General features: G+C 37.5%; 1 protein-coding gene across 2 annotated transcripts in view; it reads left to right on the top strand.

Moving 5' to 3' along the window:
• Reps (RALBP1 associated Eps domain containing) overlaps window positions 1-21,211 on the top strand; it is an 81,684-nt gene that overhangs the window by 49,154 nt on the left and 11,319 nt on the right. For both annotated transcript variants that reach the window (XM_081729388.1, XM_081729389.1), the window contains exons 10-13: window positions 2,466-2,611; window positions 5,428-5,489; window positions 7,209-7,386; window positions 10,666-10,753. In XM_081729388.1, coding sequence (XP_081585514.1) covers window positions 2,466-2,611; window positions 5,428-5,489; window positions 7,209-7,386; window positions 10,666-10,753 — 474 coding nt within the window. The remainder of the gene's footprint in view (window positions 1-2,465; window positions 2,612-5,427; window positions 5,490-7,208; window positions 7,387-10,665; window positions 10,754-21,211) is intronic.

Genomic DNA, 21,211 nt, shown 5'->3' with positions numbered 1-21,211 from the left:
AGTTACAGCTACATTTCCTGAGCAAGAAATAGATTCTCTGCTCCCCACTAAATGTTACAAGCATGCTATTATCAATATGCCAAACACCATCTTCAAGAAATTCTTTTCTTTTCTTGGTGCAGTATGGTAAACTGTTGCTGAAAATTCGTTTTAAAAAACGGAAATTTGTTCCACGCCTAGAGAACACAAGGAACCTCTAGTGTAATATAAAGAATTATAATTTCGTGCCTCAGTTGAGAAGTTGCAGCCATTGACAAGTCAGAGCTGTCTCGTGGCTAAGCGGTTAGAGTGCGCGCCTTTAGCATGGGAGATTCTCATGTGGTTTGGATTCCACTTTAAGCTGTACGTCTACGTCTCATATAGCTTCGCTGCTGAAAGGGACGCTAAACAAATCAAACTATCGACAAATCTGTTAAATTCTGGTTGAATCCGAATTATATTATATTCTTTTGTATGTCTTCTTTGCTTGAACAAAGTAGTGTCACGTAAGCACCTAAGGAACGCACCTGTCACATGATGTTAAATTAAGAAAACTAGTACTTATGCGTCGTCGTCCTTATTTTGTGCCACGACTGTTTTGTTGGATGATATTACCTCTATCATCTTGGGGTAAATACTTTTCACATCTCTGATTCGATGTCAGTATTTTTATTTCGGTTGCATATTATGGTCACTGTTTTGCTGCAAGGTGCGAAATCCATGCTTCTTCTCCCATGCTTCTTTACATTATTCCCTTCCTTTCAATCCACCTATTATAAAAATACCTAACTTGATAGTGTAGTCAACTTAGAACAGTTTCGTACGTTACACCAAGATAATCACAATAATTTGTAACTAAACTGAAGATACTGACTAAATTAGCGATGTAAAAAGTATTTGCACGAAGATTCCCTGATGTTGAAGGTGGTAACGTCCACCGTTGCACAAAATCGGGCTACAACGCTGCAGGTAAGGATATTTTCTTAATAGTACATACGTGCTTAATAGGTCTAAATCCATGCGAAGAATATATTGCGAGGGACGTTCAAGCTATAACTGGAATTTCTTTTTTTCTGTTACATAGAGAAGACAACATGTGAATCATTTACTTTTTTTTTTTTTTTTTTTTTTTTTTTTTTAAGGCACTCCCCATGTACACGCACACTTGTCCCATCAATGTGGGAGTGTCCATATCCCTGCGGCGTAGAATTGTTTGGGACGATGTTTCAGCCATTTCAGCACACACGTTTTGACATCGTCATCGGTGTGGAATTTTTGTCCTCCCAAGTGCTCCTTGAGGGAACCAATAGAGATGGAAGTCGCAAGGCTACAGATCGGTGCTATACGGGGAATGATCTAGGATCTCCCAACCAAGTTTGGTGATAGCTGTGACTATTGTTGTGGCCGTATTAGAATACGCGTTGTTATACAGGATGACGACTCCATCCTTCGCCATCTGTGGCCATTTTCTTCTCAAAGCTTCTGAATTGGGGCAACAGGAGGTTACTGTAGTACGCCGCGTGTGAAGTGCTCCCGCGTGCCAGGAAATGAGGACACATCACCGCGTCTTTGCCCCAGAGTACCGTCAGCATAACTTTGCCAGCGGACGCCTTTGACTCTGGAGTGTAATGATGTGCACCCAGCTCTCATCGCAAGTGAGATCTTTGAAGGAAGCTCTAGCCTTGTCTTTAGAATTGCTGCGAATGCTGGGACGAGGAGTTTTCCCTACACTGCTTCTGATCGAACGTTAGCATTTTGAGCCCCATCTGGCTGTGGTTTTCCGGATGCAAGTGTTCGTGGATGATCGTTCCCACTCTGATATTTGTTGTCGCACTAAAATCTCTCTCACATTGGTGCGACGATTACTGTAGAATAAGTTGCTCCACCCGATGAATGTTGGTTTCATTACTGCAGTAGCTTGGCATAGAGAACGTTGAGAACGGATTCTCTTTCTGCCTTGAATTTTGAACTCCATTCGTACGCTTGCGACCGAGAGAGAGAGAGTGTGTGATTTTCTTCGCCATACTGCGCACTTAATCTTCTAAAGATTTCAGCAGATTTCATCCCTTCCTTCAGAAGGAACTTGATGATGCAGCCCTCTCCACTGGGCCCACCAGCTTCGTACTGCCAGGCTTGTTTCTATCGTCCATCGACTCTCTGTGAGACTCTTATCTCCTCAACTGCTGTTGTTGTAGAGAAGTGTCAGGACAAATATCACAGGATGGGACAGGGATGCCAAGCTGCGCACAGAAAAAAAATAAGAAATTGGACGTTCCTCGTACATAATTTAGACTCGCCCTTTCCAACAATTTTAATGTTGAATTCCTTCCAAATTAAGTGTATATGGCCTCCATTACAATTACAGTTGTAGAATTTAAACGGACGTAAGTGAATAGTATAATACTATTCAGTTAATATTAGGACTTTATAAAAATTTGATTCGTTATAAGGTTATTTATAATTATTATTATTTATCTTTGTTACAGAGGAACTTCGGGTCCAACAAGCTTACCTGTGTCGATGCCCGCAGCACAGATGCCACAGGGTCCAAAGAAAGAACCCCCTCCTCCTCCTCCCCCTAGGCCTTATAGGACGCATGCAAGATCGTCATCGCTTGATCTCAATCGACTAGGTAAGATAATTATACTTCTACGAAAATTGTGTGTTTGTTTAATGAAGATTTGTATTTGCTGTTGCATTGAACAAAAAAGGACTCTGGCTGTTCGTTCAGTTAATAGTTGGAACAAAAGGTTTGAGGACACTGGCTGTATTTGCTTATGTTATAATGATGATTTAATGGTACAGTATTCCAAAAAATAGTGGGTTTTTATATCAGGTGTCTATCGGTCACTGAAGTCATGAAAAAGGTACGAAATCAGAAAACGGTCATGAAAGTCAAGAAAAAATCAGGAAATTTAGCTTTTAGGTCACGATTTTTTTATATGGAGAAATATGGTATAGCCTGGAAAATTTTGTTCTATAAAACGTCAAAATTCCCAACCAGAAATGTCTATTTTCGATTAGAAATGTCTGTCTATTTTCACTTTATACCCTACCAAATCGCAAGCAAAGCATGTTTCTATCGCATGCATGAAAATTTGGCCCAATTCGCTCTTAGAATGTTACAAAATTTTATGGTTTGGGAAAGAAATGGTCACGAAATTTCATTTTGGAATTTGAATAGACACCCTGTATATGCACTCGTTATGAAAATATATTAATTACATTTTAAAATCATGGCAGTTGAAAGGTAAGAATCTAGTGTTAGTCTTGAAGAAAATATTGAGAGGATAATTAAAACTTCAGAGTTAATTTGTAGTCGAGAAACGTAGAATTGATTTTTTTTAAAAAAAGAAATACCAAAATCAACACTAACGAAATTATGAAAGTGTCTTCATTAGAAAAGAAATTGATTGAACCGTGTTTGTTACGTGAAATGATCCACTAGTTTTTGGAACTATTGTTTTATTATTTTCATTGAAGATAAAGTAATTCAGGTGAGCTTATCAGACTTCACAATTTCTACATGTGATCAAAAAATTTTCACTCAATCAATACGGTAGGGGCACTCGGTCAAAAAAGTGTAAAAAACTTTTTCAGGCTAGCCGTCCTGAATGAGGTTTTCCTGGTTTTTTTCATTCGTACCAGGCAAATGTCGGATGGTATCTAACATATAAGTCCAGGCCGCTTCCTTCCTTCCCTTTCCTCGGATAGTGTGCTCACCAAGGGATGTTATCCCTCATACGTGATGGGTGAACATGGCCATAAATACCGAAAGCCCAGAAATCTAAATCCTGAATCACTCAATCAATAGTTTCGAGCCTCTTTTGTTGTCATACATGGTGAACATAAAAACAATCCCTGATTTTGAAAGTACTATTGTGCCCATATCAAAAGATTTGTGATGATTTTGATTAGAATCACGGTCACTAATCCAGCTGGAGACAGTAATCCATCTCCAACTACATCGTGAATCGTATCCGGGGTGATGCAATTTACAGCTGCACGGATGCGTTCTTGAAGATCATTCAGAGTTTTGAGTAATTGAGGTATATACACCTTGCCGTTCACAAATTCCCAAAGATAAAAGTCATACAGTTAAGTCTGGTTATGTAGCAAGGGGGGGGGGGGAGGTGCTTACAAAAATGTTGAACATGGGTCAAACTCGTCCTATCCATCAGTTGGCATATTCCGAAAACTGTGTACAGGTTGATGCCAGTGTATAGATCCTTCATCTTGGTGTAAAATATAATCACCTTCTTCTGCAGCGAGTTGAGGAGTTTACAAGTTACGTAGCATTCTTAAGTAGCTTTCACCTGTGATTTGTGTGTTCCTCAAAGAAAAATGGATCGTACACTCGACGCTCTGACACCGTAGAAAAAACAACCTTCGGTAAGTGACGTTCCACATCAAGAGTAACATGCAGATGCTCATTTCCCCAGATTCTGACATTGTGCCTGTTCCCCACTGAAGTGAAAGGTCCCTTGTCACTCAAAATTATCTTCCTCAAAAGGGTTCGTCGTCCTCCAGTAAACTGTGCATAGAGTCGCAAAATTCACGTTCTTTTCCTTGTTTTGTGTTTATATCTTTGAAGCAGTTGCAGCCGATATAGGTGAAACTTCAAACTCCTACGTAAAATCTTGCTGACGGTTGTTTGTGGGACCCGTAATTGGCTGCTAGCTTGATGTGTTGATTTCCTTGGGCTGTGTACAAAGATTTATCTCATCCGATCTACAATGTTCTCAGTGACGGACGATCGGCCAGAATATTCTTTCCTTTTATCACAAATGCACTCTATCTCAACAAATGTTTTATGACACTTCACATTGGATTTGGGTGTAGGTGTATCAACATCCAACTTCCGTTTAAAAGCACACTGCAGTGTCAAAACATCATTTGTTTTTAGCAAGTTTTAGCTTGCATCAGCTGCTTTGTTCGAATCACTGTCCTGTAGCTGACTAAGTTTGAACTAGCGATTCTGGAGAAAATAAATAAATAAATAAATAAATAAATAAAAAGACACGAAAATATTTTGAATTAACTGAGCTTCCAGCAAGATTTCCTCAAAATATTCCTATAACTATTAATTATATGACATCTTGAAATCAAGAATTGTTTTTGTGCTCACCCTATATATTGATTAACTACCAACTCTATGGCCTATGGAACCTGAAGGTTCAATACCGCATTCACAATAACTCTCCATTGGTATATGAACATTCACAATAGCCCGTATTAAGATACGAAATTCCTGTTTCCAGAAAACTTTTTTCCACCATCTTGTTCAGTATCTGTAGTTCATGTTCTTAAAATAAGCATTTATCAAAGTAATATATATTATTGTAATTTGTGAAAAAAAAAAAAAAAGATTAGTTTAATTTCAACATAGAACAGAACTCTCTTAGAGATTGCTAAATCACCAATTATTCTTCCATTTTTCTATTTTAGGTAAAAGTGGAGTTCAGTTGGGCGCTCCACCTGTTGTGCCTCCGAGAATATCACCAAGCACAGTAAGTGCGTTTTATGTAATACAGTTCTTAATGTTAAAAAGTACTGGTTATTAACTTATTTTGGAATTAAGTTCAAAAATATTGGTTACGAATTAATATTGGAAATTAATTGTAAATTTGTGTAGAAAAATGCGAAAATCTACTAACTTACTTATTACGAAATCTTCGAAATACCTCGATCTATGAAATTAACTTTGGCAGGGTTACTATCCTTAACATTTTGTAAGTTAAATATATTGGGGTACAAGTAAATCCTACGAAGGCAGTGTCTTTCTCGTAAAGTAAGGTGAGTCAAATGTGAAGAAAAATCCTTCCGGGGAGGAGAGGTAGGTTCACCTGGTACAACAGCCATAGGAAGCAAGGCCCACTGGCCAAATTGTGACAGTCATGTGAATTGGGGTGATGTGCGGTCAGCACGTCAGTTCCCCCTCCCCTTTAATCCTGTTTTCCTAGACTGGAGTTCGCTGTTCGTTTAAAGTACCTAGCTCTCCAATTGTCCTCACGACACATTGACTTCGTTGATCTCACGAGTGGTGATATTCCAGTGAGACTAGGGCGTTGGCAGGTTACATTTTTTTTTTTTTTTTTATGTGCCCTGGGATTTCTATTCAGATTCATACTTCCCTGCGTTATTTCAGCATTCAGTCTTAGGCAGAAACTCTTGTAGTATGTTGACTATTAGATTTTTTTACATGTTACTCTTTTTATTCCTTTTCCAGTAAAACACTAATATCAACCTTAATGTTTAAACTATTAGTGATCACCTACTCACATTAGCTAAAACCTCAATCGATCCCGTCTCCGCCAAGTGGTGTTGGTGGACAGACACAGTGTGCATGCGTTTTCTGTGGGTTCTCCCGTTTCGTCCCACTTTCGTAATTTCATTATCACCCATCTCATTATCACCATCTTCCTTAGCCTCGTGCATAATTGTGGAACGTTAAAAAAATGCTATAATTAAAAATCTAAGCCTATTAAGATGCAACTATTTACATACACTGTTTAATTTGTGATAGTTCACTCCAAGTATCAAAGGAAATTGTATTACTAATTCAGTTTACATAGGTTGGATGAAAAATAGTGGCAACACTCATATCAGAGGGCTGTGTCTGAGTACTACAAGAGTTCCGTAGCTGATAAGGGAATATTAGACAATGAAGTGTGACGAGTGGTAACGACTGTGTTATTCAGCCAAAATCAGCAGCCGTAGAGGAAGAAAATGGAAACGCCGTAACAATATGATTCGAAACTGCGAACAACGTGTGTTGATCAAGATTGAAGTGGCACGTGGGCGTAGTGCACAGGAATCACGACGCGAGTGGGAAGCACTACGACACAAGACACAATCTATGCCATGTGGCGGTCCCTGCCGGACATTAACAAAGATTGACACACTGACGCTGTATGACGCCTTTCACACGTGCGGCAGAAAATGATAGAGATGGGAGGTGATTACATTAAAGGAATGTAATAGATGTTCTGTGCGTAAAGTTAGGTACGAATTATAACAATGTTGCCCTTACTTTTTATATAGCCTTTGTAAGTTACTGAGACTGGCATTTTTGAATGAATCTGTTTATGTGAGTTGCGTTCATCCAAGCTTAACGTTGGATGCTTGGTCTTAATGTAACGTAAAATGTATTAAAGAAAAGAATTTTGTCGTATCTTTCGACGTAAGAAAACTAATAAAAGCGTCAAGTTCTTTCTTGTACTTTTCAGACTTCTCCGAAGAAATTAATTGGGCAACGTAGTGAAGGGGATGTGTTGTCGCTAGTTGCAGACCAACCAGAATTCGCAGACTTTGCTCAGTTTGGACAAGACGAGGAGAACAGTGAGACTATCCAGCCCAGAAAGCATGGTGCCTTTGAAGTGTATAGGAAGCCATCTAATAAACATGGTAAGTTACAATACATTCATTTTTATTTATAATGATCACTCTTTAATTATGGTAGAAAACAATCATAATATTCTGTTTTATTTCTTTAATTAACAGACATGTATTCATCAGATGAAGTGGTGTTAGATGAAATTTTCACATAGTGTCTTGGCTGTAGCTTCTAGAAGAAGGAATACAAAGACAGTTCCGCACATTACGAAAGGTTGTAAGGATTTTTATTACGTTCCCAACTGAGAAGTTTAGTTTACCAAAACTTCTTTATATATTTAACCTTTGTATCCGTCCGTCCGGGAGACAAAAAGTCTCAAGCACTACTTGATGGACCACCGGTTTTGGTCTAGATGTAGAGTGTCAACAGTTCGGTATTAAGTTTGTTGATGGAGTGGCCTCGCGTAGCGTAGTCGCTAACGCTCTCGCCTTCGGTGCGAGCGGTCCCGGGTTCGATTCCCGGTGGGGTCACTCGGTCGAAAAAGTATAACACGCTTTTTCAGGCCAGCCACCCTGAATGAGGTTTTCCTGGGTTTTCCTCATTCACACCAGGCAAATGCCGGGGTGGTACCTAACTTATAGGTCCCAGGCCGCTTCCTTCCTTCCCCAGTCTTTTCTTTCTTCCCTTTCCCCGGATTGTGTGTTCCCCTAGAGACGTCATCCCTCAAATCGTGAAGGACTAAATGACCTTAGATGCCGAAAGCCCAGCAATCTAAATCCTAAATCTTAAGTTTGTTGATGGAGGTGATATTCAAACGGGAATGGTAGATACTATTTCCGGTTCATACATTGATCACTATTAGAGCTAAACGTTCACAGAATTGGTAACATCATCATCTCTTATCCTTTTCAGGATTTATGGTATATGCAATTGGAAGTCAAGAAGTAAAGGAACTTGTGAGAAAATTTATATTTATTCTAATGATAGAAAACTGAAATACATTACATTATCTTTACTATAATCTTTTTACTAAAGCCGAAAGTGATGGAGATTCACTGAACTTCCAGTTTCAGTATTAATTGAGAAAACGTCACGGTATGGAACCAAACTTCCTTCACATGGTGTACAAGTGACACTGCCACTTATTTTTCCTGTACATTCATATAGTCCATAATAATATTAATAATATCATAAAGTTGTATCGGATTTGGACCCAACAAAGAAAAAGGTGATAGCACAATTAAGGCATATTTGAAAGATCAGTAAGCACTCAGCAGCAGTAATGCTAGAATCCCAGGCAGAGAACTCAGCGGAACGTGAGTCAGAAAAAAGTGCAGTGCGTGGGTCAGCTCATTGAGGATTCGGAACCGTCGTCACCGCAGATTGTTGTCTAACTAATGGAGTGAATTGTAATTGAGTGGTACAATGTCCGGGGAATAACGTTTCCTAACTATAGCGGATAATGCATAGCGACCTTAGGAACAAGTTCTGTCGCGTTGGTTTAAAGTAGAATAACACCTCAGCGATTTACATTCACTGGCTGGACTGTTGTTAAGGTTTTTATACACAGGCTTCAGTTGCTGCAAGTATATAGTTGCGCTGATAAGTGGCAGCAGTTAACTATTAACGATAATCTGGGCGGTGCAGAAGCACAGAGCGTAACATTCAGTTAATGCAGTATTTGTTTAGATTGTTTGAGCTTGGGTTCATGCTGAAATTAGGCAGAACTTCTTTTGATAATCAGAGATAATAATAATGATAATTTGTGAGAAGTAATGTAAATTTTAAGTATATTCTTCTTATAGTTGATCAATAAGAGAATTTCCTTCTTAATATTGAATTGATATACAGCAGACTCGTTAATTCGGACTTAGATGATTCGATTATACGCGTTAAATACTGTCAGAAATAGTGGTTAAAAAAAATCGTGAGTAAATCGAAATTTGGAATCTCCTGTTTGGATAATTCGAAGTCATATAGTACAAGAACTTTTAGTGTTGGGTAGATTGCGAAGAGAAGAATACAGTTTCAACTGGTTTTCAGTTATGCTGAAGCAGCCGTAGGGAAGAGTGACACAAAAGACAGTCTATCTTATGAAGATGATAATGATGATGACTAGATCGGCGATGAAATAAAGAAACAACCTGTACTAACCTCGTCTGAAACTTCCGAAATGATTAAAAATTTAAGATGTGTTGAATGTCAAGCAAATGTTACTAAACGTATTTCACAGACTAAATGAAACAAGATTATGTTGACCGTATAAAAACAATCAAATCAAACCAAACTAAAATCACAACTTCTTTAATTAAGAATTAAAGTTGTTACCTGGTATATGGTATTGTTCTTAAGCGTGGTTTCTATGGTGCGTGTGGCTTAATTTGTGTGTGAGTAAATGTTGTTTGTTGCAGTATTGTATCATGCAAGTAATGTGCTCCTTTAAAGGTAAAATCTACTGCGTATTATATTTTTTTCATGTAGGTACAGTAATTTCGTTCGCTTGATTTTGTATTTTTGGATAATTCGAACTTATTTCGTCCCCTTGGACTTCTAATTAAAAAGATTCCGCTGTATTTACAGTGCACTTCTTATTGTGTAAAAGAACATAGATTGTTTTTTAAGTCAGGGAGTCCAATTCATCCCTTCAGAAAATAGTGATTCTTGAGTTCGGCTTAAGGGTATGTAGTATGCATCTTTGCAACCAGTTGTATATACCTTTTCTTTAATTTGTTACAATGCGCTCGAAAAGTAACTATACATTTTAGAAACTAGGAGTTATATTCCTTGGCTTTCGACGTCTATGGTTATTCTAGTCCGTCACGTATGAGGGATAACATCCTTCTACGATTACACTACGCAGGAAGTGAGGAACGAAAGAAGCAGCCTGAGACCTTCATGTTAGGTACCATTCCGACATTTGCTTAATGTGAATGAGGAAAACCCAGAAAAAGCCTCTCAAATGGCTTGCCTAAAAAGGCTTTTAGGCATTTCCAAGCGAGTGTCCCACCGGGAATAGAACCCAAGACCTCTCGTACCAAAGGCGAGAGCGTTAGCGAGTAATTATACCTTTGTCATGGATACGACTTACTCTTACTCTTACACTAGGTATTGGAAGTGGTCTCTATGAACATCCGAGCATTTTACACGTGTTTCTTCTTGTTCTGGAATACTCCCACAAGTTATTTATATGAAAATTTCCCAGTGAAATCACGAACACCGGTTGGAAGTTGTAACATGTGGGGGTTTAATCGATAAACTTCTTTATTTTTCCTTATAATGAATAAAATAATATCCAAAATTATTCAATCGCATGTCATATTAAATAATATGTGACTTTTCCTTTCTTCTAGAAGCAGTAACTGTTCGTCAAGAAAGTTCACCTGACTCTGAAATCAATAGGCCACGGCATTGCTCTGAACCTGAGGTACCTGCAGGCAGGTAAGCATCAATTAAACGAGTGATTTCTCTCTCAGAAATACTACTCTCCTATTTGGTTAATGTGATGTTGAGCCATTTCTCTTGCGCACCTTAGATATCCTTTCTCTACCCTTTATAATTCCTCTTGAAACCTTTACATCTATTGTATATTTCTTTGTCTTTGTAGATTTCTTTTCTTAATTCACATATTATCTCTCTACATATTCTTTCTCTTTCTCCAGTCTTCCTTCGTCATGGAATCCAATTGTTGGTTGAGCTTTGATAAAAGTGTGTGGCTGCAGCCAAGACTAGTTGACTAACTAGGAGTCGTAGTTTCTTTTTTTTTTTTTTTCTTTCTTTCTTTCTTTCTTTGAAACTGATACACGGCAGCTGAATATCTGACTCACACCAACCTAATGCCTAACAACAGTAAATATAAAATTCATTTGTTCTGCTTATTTCGTTACTTCTTCCATATACGAAGACCAAAATACTTTCAGGATTGACCCATTTTATTTCCTTTGCAAAATATTGGGATAGACGCTCCCGTCACCCTGCCAGAGACGCCTGTGCTAGAAAGAGTGTCGTCAGTTGGGGCCCGAGAAATAAGAAAGAAAAACTGCATGTCATTGATGTTCCTGTGTTGGGACATCTACCCAGTGCACAAATATGAGAGATCTATTTCCCGAGTGCGGCGATTAAATTTTTCACTTTGGGCAGTAAAGACTTTTATTTCAAATTTCAGATTGACAATGAGAGTTAAACTTCTAGTTGAACCGAACTTCAAATTTCTGCCTATAAAACACGGTAATTTAAACTATACTTCAATATATATATATAGATAGATAGATAGATAGATAGATGTAAACATATATATTTAAATAAGTTTGAATTATACCGATTATATTTTTTGTCTTAATAAGTGTAAGCCTAGAATATAATTTCAGCTGACAAATCTGAAGCCATTGACAGATTCGGTATTCAAATCTTGATTGAACTTGGTAGTGTACGAAAGAACGAAAATATTGGAACTATGCCTCAAACAAATTTTGCCTCTTTAGAGAGTAAAATTTTTCAGACAGGTAGAAGTAGCTATGGGCACCTCCGTTGTTACCAAACATAGGATGAATCATTAGGAAAATCTAGTTTTTCAGAAAGAGCAGTCTAGCATCTATAGAACCAATTGCATTCAAGTTCTATATATTGGGGCCGCGGTGGCTCAGTGGTAGAGCGTTCACCTCTAGTGCGTGGGGTCCCTGGTTCGATCCCTGCTCACGCCAAGTGAACTTCGTGGATAAACACCGTGTGCGTGGGTTTTCTCAGGGTTTTCTCGTTTCCTCCCACTTTGTTCATTCCACAATTTCATTCATTTCTCATCATCACAGTCCCCTTTAGCCTAGCCGGCGTAAGTGTGGAACGTAAAACTTAAAAGATTTCATTTTCAAGTTCTATATAAACAAGTGAGTTTCATTTCACAGTGCAAAACTACAGTTGACGTCCAAACTATTCGCATTCATTATTCAAACTTCAAATAGTACATCTTTAACTATTCCTTGCAATAGATTAGTAAGATCGAAGATAGAACCTACTTCTTGGACGCTGAATCCATATCAGGGAGCCATTACTCGCTATATCGTACTGTTTCTGTTCTGTGGTGATAAAAGTTGAAACCGGAAATAATTAATTAGAACCACTTGCAGTTTGAATAGACGGTCAACGGAAGAGATTAAAGCAATTTCTAGGACGCTCAGTTAATTGAAAAAAAAAAAAAAACAGTATCTTGATGTCTCTTACGGTTTATGCTTTATGAAAATCAGTATTGAAGCCGGAAGTAGTAATAAATTTCAACTACTTCCGGTTTTGGTAGTGTGTTCGACATTGTCATGGTTCGTTGCTTTGAGACGCTGAATCATTTGCAGAAACCTGCTTCTCGCTATCTGTTACCGTTTTCATTTTATTACGATGAACGTTGAAACCAGAAATGGCCTTATTTAAACCACTTCTGGTTTGAATACGACGGGGTGCTAATAAAGATTGAGCCTTACCAAACAAAAAATTGAGCTAGGAAGCTGAAACTCCCACACTATTCCACATATTCTCCTAGTAGGTAGGGTTGTAAAAAACCGAATTTTTTTAACAGCCCAGTGGATTTTATTGGGTAATTTTTTTTTGGGGGGGGGGGGAGTGGGTTTTATTGGGTAATATTGGGTTTTGTTAAATTTTGTACGTATATTTAAAGCCATATTCCTACTTAAAATACCATTTTAAGCATTTATGTTCTACTGTACACATGAAAGTATGGAATTCCTTTGTGGGACTGCGGTAGTTCACGTCTGGCACGAGTTTCTAGTTCGATCCCAGCTTCCCCCAAGTGCGTTTTGTAGTGGATAAAAATCGTGTGTATGGGGTTTCTCGGGATTCTCCTGTTTCTTATCACTTTCGTCATGTCTCCATTATTATCCATATCATCACAGTTTCCCTTAGCCCTAGTGTATAATCATGAGACATTGAACTAAACCGAGAAATAACAAAAAAAGAAAGAAAAAATGATGCACAAGGAATCCGTGAAGTTTCATATGCGTTTCGTGGAACACACTTTCCATCATTGACACTCGCTTACATTTCTTTTTCTAGAAATAAGAAAGTACACAATTTTCTAGAGTAACAAAGAGGTGGATAATTTTATGTAATACAGAATAGGAATAAAATCTCCTTCTTACACTTACGATTCAAATCCTTGAGCCAGCAGTCCTGAGTTTCACTCAAAACGCGCCAGGCAAATACTGGGATAGTATCTCAAGTTTAGGAACCAGAGATTAAAAAGAGGCTTTACTGAATGGATGTTTTTCTAAAAGTTTTTTTAAGAGCTGAAATGTTAAGATCAGATACGCAAGAAGAATTAGGGAGTTCTACAATTTGAATACCGTTAGTGTGGAGAAGATAGAGGTGTATCTTCAGTAATTTCCTTTCTCAAGTGGATCGCTTTTGATTTGTAATTAAATGACACTGAAGAAAGACATTATATCTATTTATATACATATATTACGCAAGTAAGTAATAAAGAGGTGGATAATTTTATGTAATACAGAAGGGGACCTAAACGGCGCAAGACCTAAAAATCATTTCGCGGCTCAAGTCCTAAACGGCACAAGTCATAAAAATCATTTCGCGGCACAAGTCTTAAACGCACTGGATCTAAAAATCTTTTGTGGCGCTGCCATCGTTTCCGTGCCAAGAATACTGTCAAGCTGTTAATCAAAGTTTTAGATATACTGTTTCATATTACAGAACCAGATTCTAGCTTAGTTCTTACAAGTAATTTGTATAAATACATATTCTATCGTTCTGAAATAAATAAATAAAGCCTATTGTTCTTTCTTGCTGTTCGCATGATGGCATTTGTATGGTGACACAATATTAACTACCTATCAAATGTAATTCCCAGATCTTTCATAATGTCTGTTTTTTTCTTTTTTCTATTTCCTCAGTGTTTTGAGTGTTTTAGTTATATACGTCATAAATTTTGCTTTCTTTGGGTTGATTTAAAGTAAATTATTTTTACACACATATTTATCATATTCAACTCTTTTCGATGCAAATAGTTGTCATACTCGTAATTAACTACTCTTTACTCGTTACCATTATTAACAGTTTTAGTATTATTAACATAGCTGTTACCGTTGGGATTAACCATTATTATTATTATTATTATTATTATTATTATTATTATTATTATTATTATTATTATTATTATTATTAATAATAATAATAATAATAATAATAATAATAATAATAATAATATATTTCAAATATGCTACATTTTTGTGACAGCCTTGATTGTACGTGAAGTTAAAATCAAAGGTTATGTCACGGACGGCAAATGATGGCTTAACACCCAAAGCAAACTCTTGGTCCCCCAAGTTAGGATTAGTCTGTGTTTAATAATTACAGCAAATTAATAATGTTTATAATAGAATGTGAAAGAAATACTTTTAAAAAATAAACTACGTCAACATGTTAAAATAATTAAAAGAACCTAATTAATCACCCACTTTGTACTCTCATTTGTTTAACTGGACAAATCCAGACCTAAAGGAAAAGAGTTTTCTGCACAAATCTCATAAGCAGTGAAAAATTTTAATATTATAGAAATTGAACACCCTTCCCTCTTAAAATTTGTAATTTTCAAAACGCTAAAACATACATTTTATTACTTTTAGCCAAAAGTTGAAATACCGAGTTTCACGCATCCAGCTTAAGCAAATCGTTCTTTACTTTATAAATATTTTCTGAATAAGTAATGGAGAAGTAGTGCCCCCCTTTGTTCTTTCCCTTTTGTGTTGAATTTTCAGGTTTTTTGTTTGTTTGTTTTACAGGGGAAAGTTTATAAATATGTCAAGTTTCATTTTACTAGCTTCAGAGATTTGCAAGATAATCTACTCTTAAAAAAAAAAAAAAAAATAGTACACCCAGAAAGTCACTTATCTTAACTCTTTTATATAAGAGTACAAAAGATGAAGACAGTCAAATAAATGGACTTTAATGAACAGTTTCCGATTTCTTATTCGTGCATCTCCCACAAGCTGTAGTTTTAAATTCACACACTGTCAAGACCCAGGTTTCAAAAAGGTAACAAATTGAAAATATGATAATAATAATATGTATTTATGTACGCGTGTTATATGTATATATTTGTTGCCTTACTGAAGATTTCGTAATTTGAAATTATACTTTTGGTTTCCTTTTAATATGAAAAAGCCTGCTCCCCTGGAAAAGTTTGCAGGCTACATCCCTAAATGACTATGTATTGATTTCTTCATGTGTTGCGTATTACATTAGTAATTTAGTGTTATTTGATGATTTTTCTTGCTTATATATATCAACTCTATCAAAACACACTGCGAAATATAGTAACTGTTTGCGTTCTTAATGTATATAGTCGGTATTTAATGTTCACTTGTGAAATATCTAGTGGACTTTTGCCCTAATTAAGCAAACTTTGGTGGGCTTTTGTCCTACTCTTAATAAAATACACTCCACAGAATATATATATTGCAGTTCTGAATGCTTGCTTGGTTTCAGAATAGTCTGATAAAATATGCTGTTTAAACATATTTATTAAATTCTTTTTTTAGAAATTTGTTATGAGATTCTTGTATCTTCATATGAAAGAAACTAATTTCTTAATCAATTATATAATTAAGTGTTAGAATGAAATAGGTTATATAATATAATTCATGTATAACTGCAGAACAGATAATAATAATTTTAGTAGTACAAATATAGCTGTTACCGTTAGAATTAGCTACGTTCGTAACATTATTGTCAACTAGTTACTGCATCGTCGCAATTTCGTGTGGTGGTGGCGAATTTCAGAACTAAAGCAGGTGAATGAAAAAGGCAGAAGACCTAAACGGCATAAGACCTAAAAATAATTTCGCGGCACTAGTCCTAAACGGCACAAGACCTAAAAATCATTTCGCGGCACAAGACCTAAAAGGCACAAGACCTAAAATTTAGGACTACTGCCTATATTTTTAGGACTTACGCCGTTTAGGTCTTGTGCCGTTTAGGACTAATGAATGTTACCCGTACAGAATAAGAATAAAATCCCCTTCTTGCACTTATGATTCAGATCCCTGAGCCAGCAGTCCTGAGTCAAAAGAAATGTAGCTGCATTACTTCTGATTCCATACTAGCTGAAGTGCCCGTTTTTTGCACGGGGAGAATTAGGTTCAAGGAAAATGTTTTGAGCCTCCTCTCCCCCTGAGGACATGCATATCAATGAAAGTGTAGTAAGATATTCTATTTCTGACATGAATTTTTAACCCTTTTCTGCTTTAGTATACACCCTTTAAGGAAAGTTACATGGTAATATTCCAGCTTGAGGTAGTATGTTCTAAATCTCATTTCAAACTGTTCAGCCATTTCCTTGACGCAATCACAAACAACAGACATCGTCGATTTAATGTGAAGAAAGAAATTATACACAGAATATTGTAGAAAACACCCTCTTTCTTCCCTTAAAATTGAAATTTTCAAAAACAGGATGTGACGTGTCTCTCATTTTTAATGAGGTGTTTATATACCGAATTTCATCTTCCGAACTTGTCCTGCTCACGAGATACTGTAGTTTTGGCTGAAATGGTGAACCCTTTTTACTCCCATTACAATGTGTCCTTTAATCAAAGTAACACAATAAATAAATAATGAACTATGCCCCAAAATTGATTTCAAACTGTTCAACCGTTTTCCGTGGTGCGATCACAAACAACCAGCAACATCACTTTCAATGGAAACAAAGGAATTATGGAAAATCGCCCCCTCCTCTTAAAACGTGTTCACTTACTTTTAATGACGAGTTTATTTACCGAGTTTCATCTTCCGGGCTCCTGATATAGTTTTTTTTTTTTTTTTTTTTTTTTCTTTCTTAACATGAATTATGAATTTCTTTTGATCCTTCTCCTAGGATGCGCCCTTCAATCAAAGTAATATAAAAATCCCAGCTCAAGGTAGGTACTAAGTAGTGCATGTTCAAAATTCATTTCAAACTGCTTAACCGTTTCCCCGTGTGATACGTCAGAAACAACAGGCAACATCGCTTTCCAATTATAGAAAATGCTCCCCTTCCCCACTTAAAATGGAAACTCTCAAAAACACTGGAACACGGGTCCACTTACTTTTAATGCTAAGTGTACATAAGAAATGTCATCTTCCTAACTTGACAGAATCGTGAGATACTAAGATTTTCTCATAGATTTTTGACCCTCCGCTCGCTTCATAGATCACGAATTTTAATTAAAGTAACCTAATTAAAAACCTAGGTTGAGGTACGTGATAACTGCATCCAAACATTCATGCCAAACGGTTTAACCGTTTTCTTGTGTTGTGCGCACAAACAAGATTTTTTTTTTTTCATTTTTATATAATAGATTACAGTTGAACAGTGTTAACAGCGAATTTGATCGAGCGCAAACAAAATTCATTATGAATGATTCCCAAACCTTTTTTGTTTTCAGTGATATTCTGTTCTGGTGGTAAATACATATTTTGAAACTAGGTATACACTATGAAGTACGATTAAAGAAAGTAATTATTGTCATATCATTTCAATCCAAGTTTTGAAGTATGTTTATGAGGTGAGCGTTTTTGGGTTTTATTGTAGGTTTTACCACCACGCAAAAAAAAAAAAAAATTTTGGGCTGGGGAAAATTCCAACAACCCTGCTAGTAAGTCAATGCATTTGCGACATCTGACCTGCAACTTTTTAAGTCCTTGTAAATAGAACTCTTTTGTCTGCTGCTGTAACCATTCATCTATAGCATCAGTTGCCGCTTGAACACTTAAAACGGTGACCTTTGAGATGTTTTTTGAGATTCAAGAACAGATGATAATCAGATAGAGCTAGGTTAGGCGAATAAGGGGGATGGGGTAACACTTGAAAGCCTAGGGCGGCCAATGTGTCCTGTGTTTCAGATGCCGTGTATGAGGAGGCATTGTCACGCAACAGCAGAACACCTTTGAAGAGCTTACTATGACGTTTGTCCTTGATGTTTTCGCGCAACTTCCTCAAGAGACCACAGTAATATCCTGCATTAATGGTTGCACCCACTGGAACATAGTCCACCAGCAGAACTCCATCCTTATCCCAAAAGATTGTTGCCATTTGTTTCTGTACAGACCTCTGCACATGGCACTTCTTCGGCCGGGGAGAACTGTGCCTCCATTCTTTAGACTGTTTGGTCTCGGGATCATAACAATAGATCCACATCTCATCACTAGTTACGAGTTTCTTATTATTATTTAAAAAAAAAAAAAAAAAAAAAAAAAAACTTTTTGCAAAATGTTCCAAAACTGTCCGCAGAGTTCTCAGTCTTTCCTGCTTTTGTTCCTTCGTCAGAAGTTTGAGGATCCATTTGGTTGCAACCTTCCTCATATCCAGATCATTATGAATAATGGTGCCAACTTTTTCACGTGATATGCCCAAACATGTAGAAATCCTTTTGGCTGATACTCGACGATCTTCCATTATCATGTTCCGGATGCCTTGCACATTTTCGGAAACACACAGAAACAGGCCTGCCACTGGGTTTCGCACTTTCAGCATCAAAATGGCCATCAAATGAAGTTTGCCATCCAGCGTTTGACAGTTGCATGTGATGCGTCACGGTCTCCCAAAGTTTGTTTCATTTCATCGTAGATCTGCGTCCCACCTTTCTCTTAGAGGAAGACGTAAGAAACTTCATGACGGTCCTATGTTCCTCTGGACTGAAGCTTGTGGAGGTGCCGTCATGTTCACTTCTGAAATGAAAAAGAAAAGGATGTTAATATCATAGAACATTGCATTTTGCAGCATCGTCTATACAGATCCTGCCCTATATACCCTGCTATCTCAACTTCCTAGCTCAATTTTTTCTTGGTAAGGCTCAATCTTTATCAGCACCCACTCGTAAAAGGTTAATGAAGAATATGGAACCTATTATTGGGACACTGAATCGATTGCAGAAAACGCATCTCGATATCTCTTTCCGTTTGTGACCTGTTGTCAGACGGACAGACAAAATCGTTCTGTAAGACTTCCGATTCTTATGCATAGCATAGTTTGGAAGTCTAGTAAAAAACTTTTATATTCCTGTAGGCTCAAATTAAATGTTCTGATAAACGTTTTCTTATGGGTATATAAAATTATCTTAAATGCCAAAAAGGTAGAACAACAATTAGGTATATGAACTAGGCTTAAAACATGCTTATAGTAGGGCGATGCGATAAAGGGATACCAAAGATGATAATTCAGCGATGAAGTGTTTCCGTTAAAAGACGTAAGAAAATATTCGTATTCGTACTTATTTCATCATACAGAAGGATTCAGAATTAAATATAGATTCAGTTTGATTTTCTAATGAATAGTTCAATTCGTGAAGAATTATTTAAAAATACGAGGGCAAGTCAAAAATTATCTACACTTTTCATTCTACAGTTTATTTACATGAAGCTAGGGCTATACAATGCATATCATTTTTCTACGTAATCTCCCTCCTTATCAAAGCACTTGGCCCAAAGGTCAACGAGATTACGTATTCCTTCCAAATAAAAGGTTTTCGGCTGGTCATGAAGCCACTTTTGCATCGCATTTTGCACGTCTAAATCTGAGGCAAATCGGCGACCACGCAAAGCATCCTTGAGTGGCCCAACCAAGTGAACGTCAGATGGAGCTAGGTCTGGGCTGTAGGGAGGGTGTTCCAATAACTCAAATTTCAAAGCCTAACACGAGTGAGCTTGTGCTCTGCAATAAGCTTTCTTGGTACCCACCGTGCACAGACTTTATGAAAACCGAGCTCGTTGTGGATGATTTGATGAGCAGAGCCATGACTGATGTTCAAAGCAGCTGCTACCTCATCAATAGTGATTTGCCTATTCGCCAGAACCATCTCTCGAGCTTGCTGAATGTTGTCATCTGTAATGGAGGTTGATGGCCGTCCTGCTCCCTCTTCATGCGTTACACTTGTTGGACCACTTTTAAACTTCTCGAGCCACAAAACCACAGTTTTACGTGATAGTGCACTTCTCCCATATTGCGATGATAGTCTGCGATGAATGTCTGACCCTTTGACACCCTCCGACCAGAGGAATCGGATCACTACTCGTTGTTCCACTTTGGTGCAAACTTCTAATGGAGCAGCCATGATATATCTGCAACAGAAGGAAGAAAAATGAAAGAATTAAGATCACACTTTCACAGCATTACTACAACAGTATAACAATAAAATATTAGAGGACAGAAGAAAAATTGCGCAATGTAAGAAAAGTTATGACAAAAAGGGTGAAAATCATACCTAGTATAGTGTGGAGCCTCCTTTTGCGTCCAAAACAGCTTGGATCCGACGTGGAATGGACGTATACAGCTTCTAAATCGTGGTGTGTGGAATTTTGTGTCATTGTTCCTCTAAAACATGCTCCAGTTCCTTAAGGGATGCTGGTGGAGGGTAATGAGACCGAATACGCCTTTCTAACTCAGACCACAATGGTTCAATGATGTTCAGATCTGGTGATTGTGGGACACACGGGAAGTGTGATAGCTCCTGGTCATGCTCCTCAAACCATGATTTCATCGTTTTTGCAGCATGACAGGGTGCCAAATCATCTTGGTAGATGTCATCACCATCAGGGAACAATAGTTGGGACATGGGTAGAACCTGGTCCCCCCAAATGGCCTCATACGCCTTAGCATTTATCATTCCATGCAGGACTATAATGGGACCTGCAGAAAACCACGATATCACTACCCATACTGTAACAGAACCACCCCCATGCTTTACAGTTGGGAGCAGGCAGTCTGTATCATAGGCCTGCGACGGTGTTCTCCATACGCAAACACGACCGGTTGTTGGAAACAAGGTGAAGGTCGATTCATCGGACCACATTACGTGTTTCCATTGCTCATGAGTCCACACCTTGTGGTCCTTGCACCACTGGATACGC

This window comes from Thermobia domestica, chromosome 10 (genome assembly GCF_964235325.1).
Source record: "Thermobia domestica chromosome 10, izTheDome1.hap1.1, whole genome shotgun sequence".
In the NCBI taxonomy this organism is placed as follows: Eukaryota; Metazoa; Arthropoda; class Insecta; order Zygentoma; family Lepismatidae; genus Thermobia; species Thermobia domestica.
This window is presented reverse-complemented; position numbering and strand designations above follow the sequence as displayed.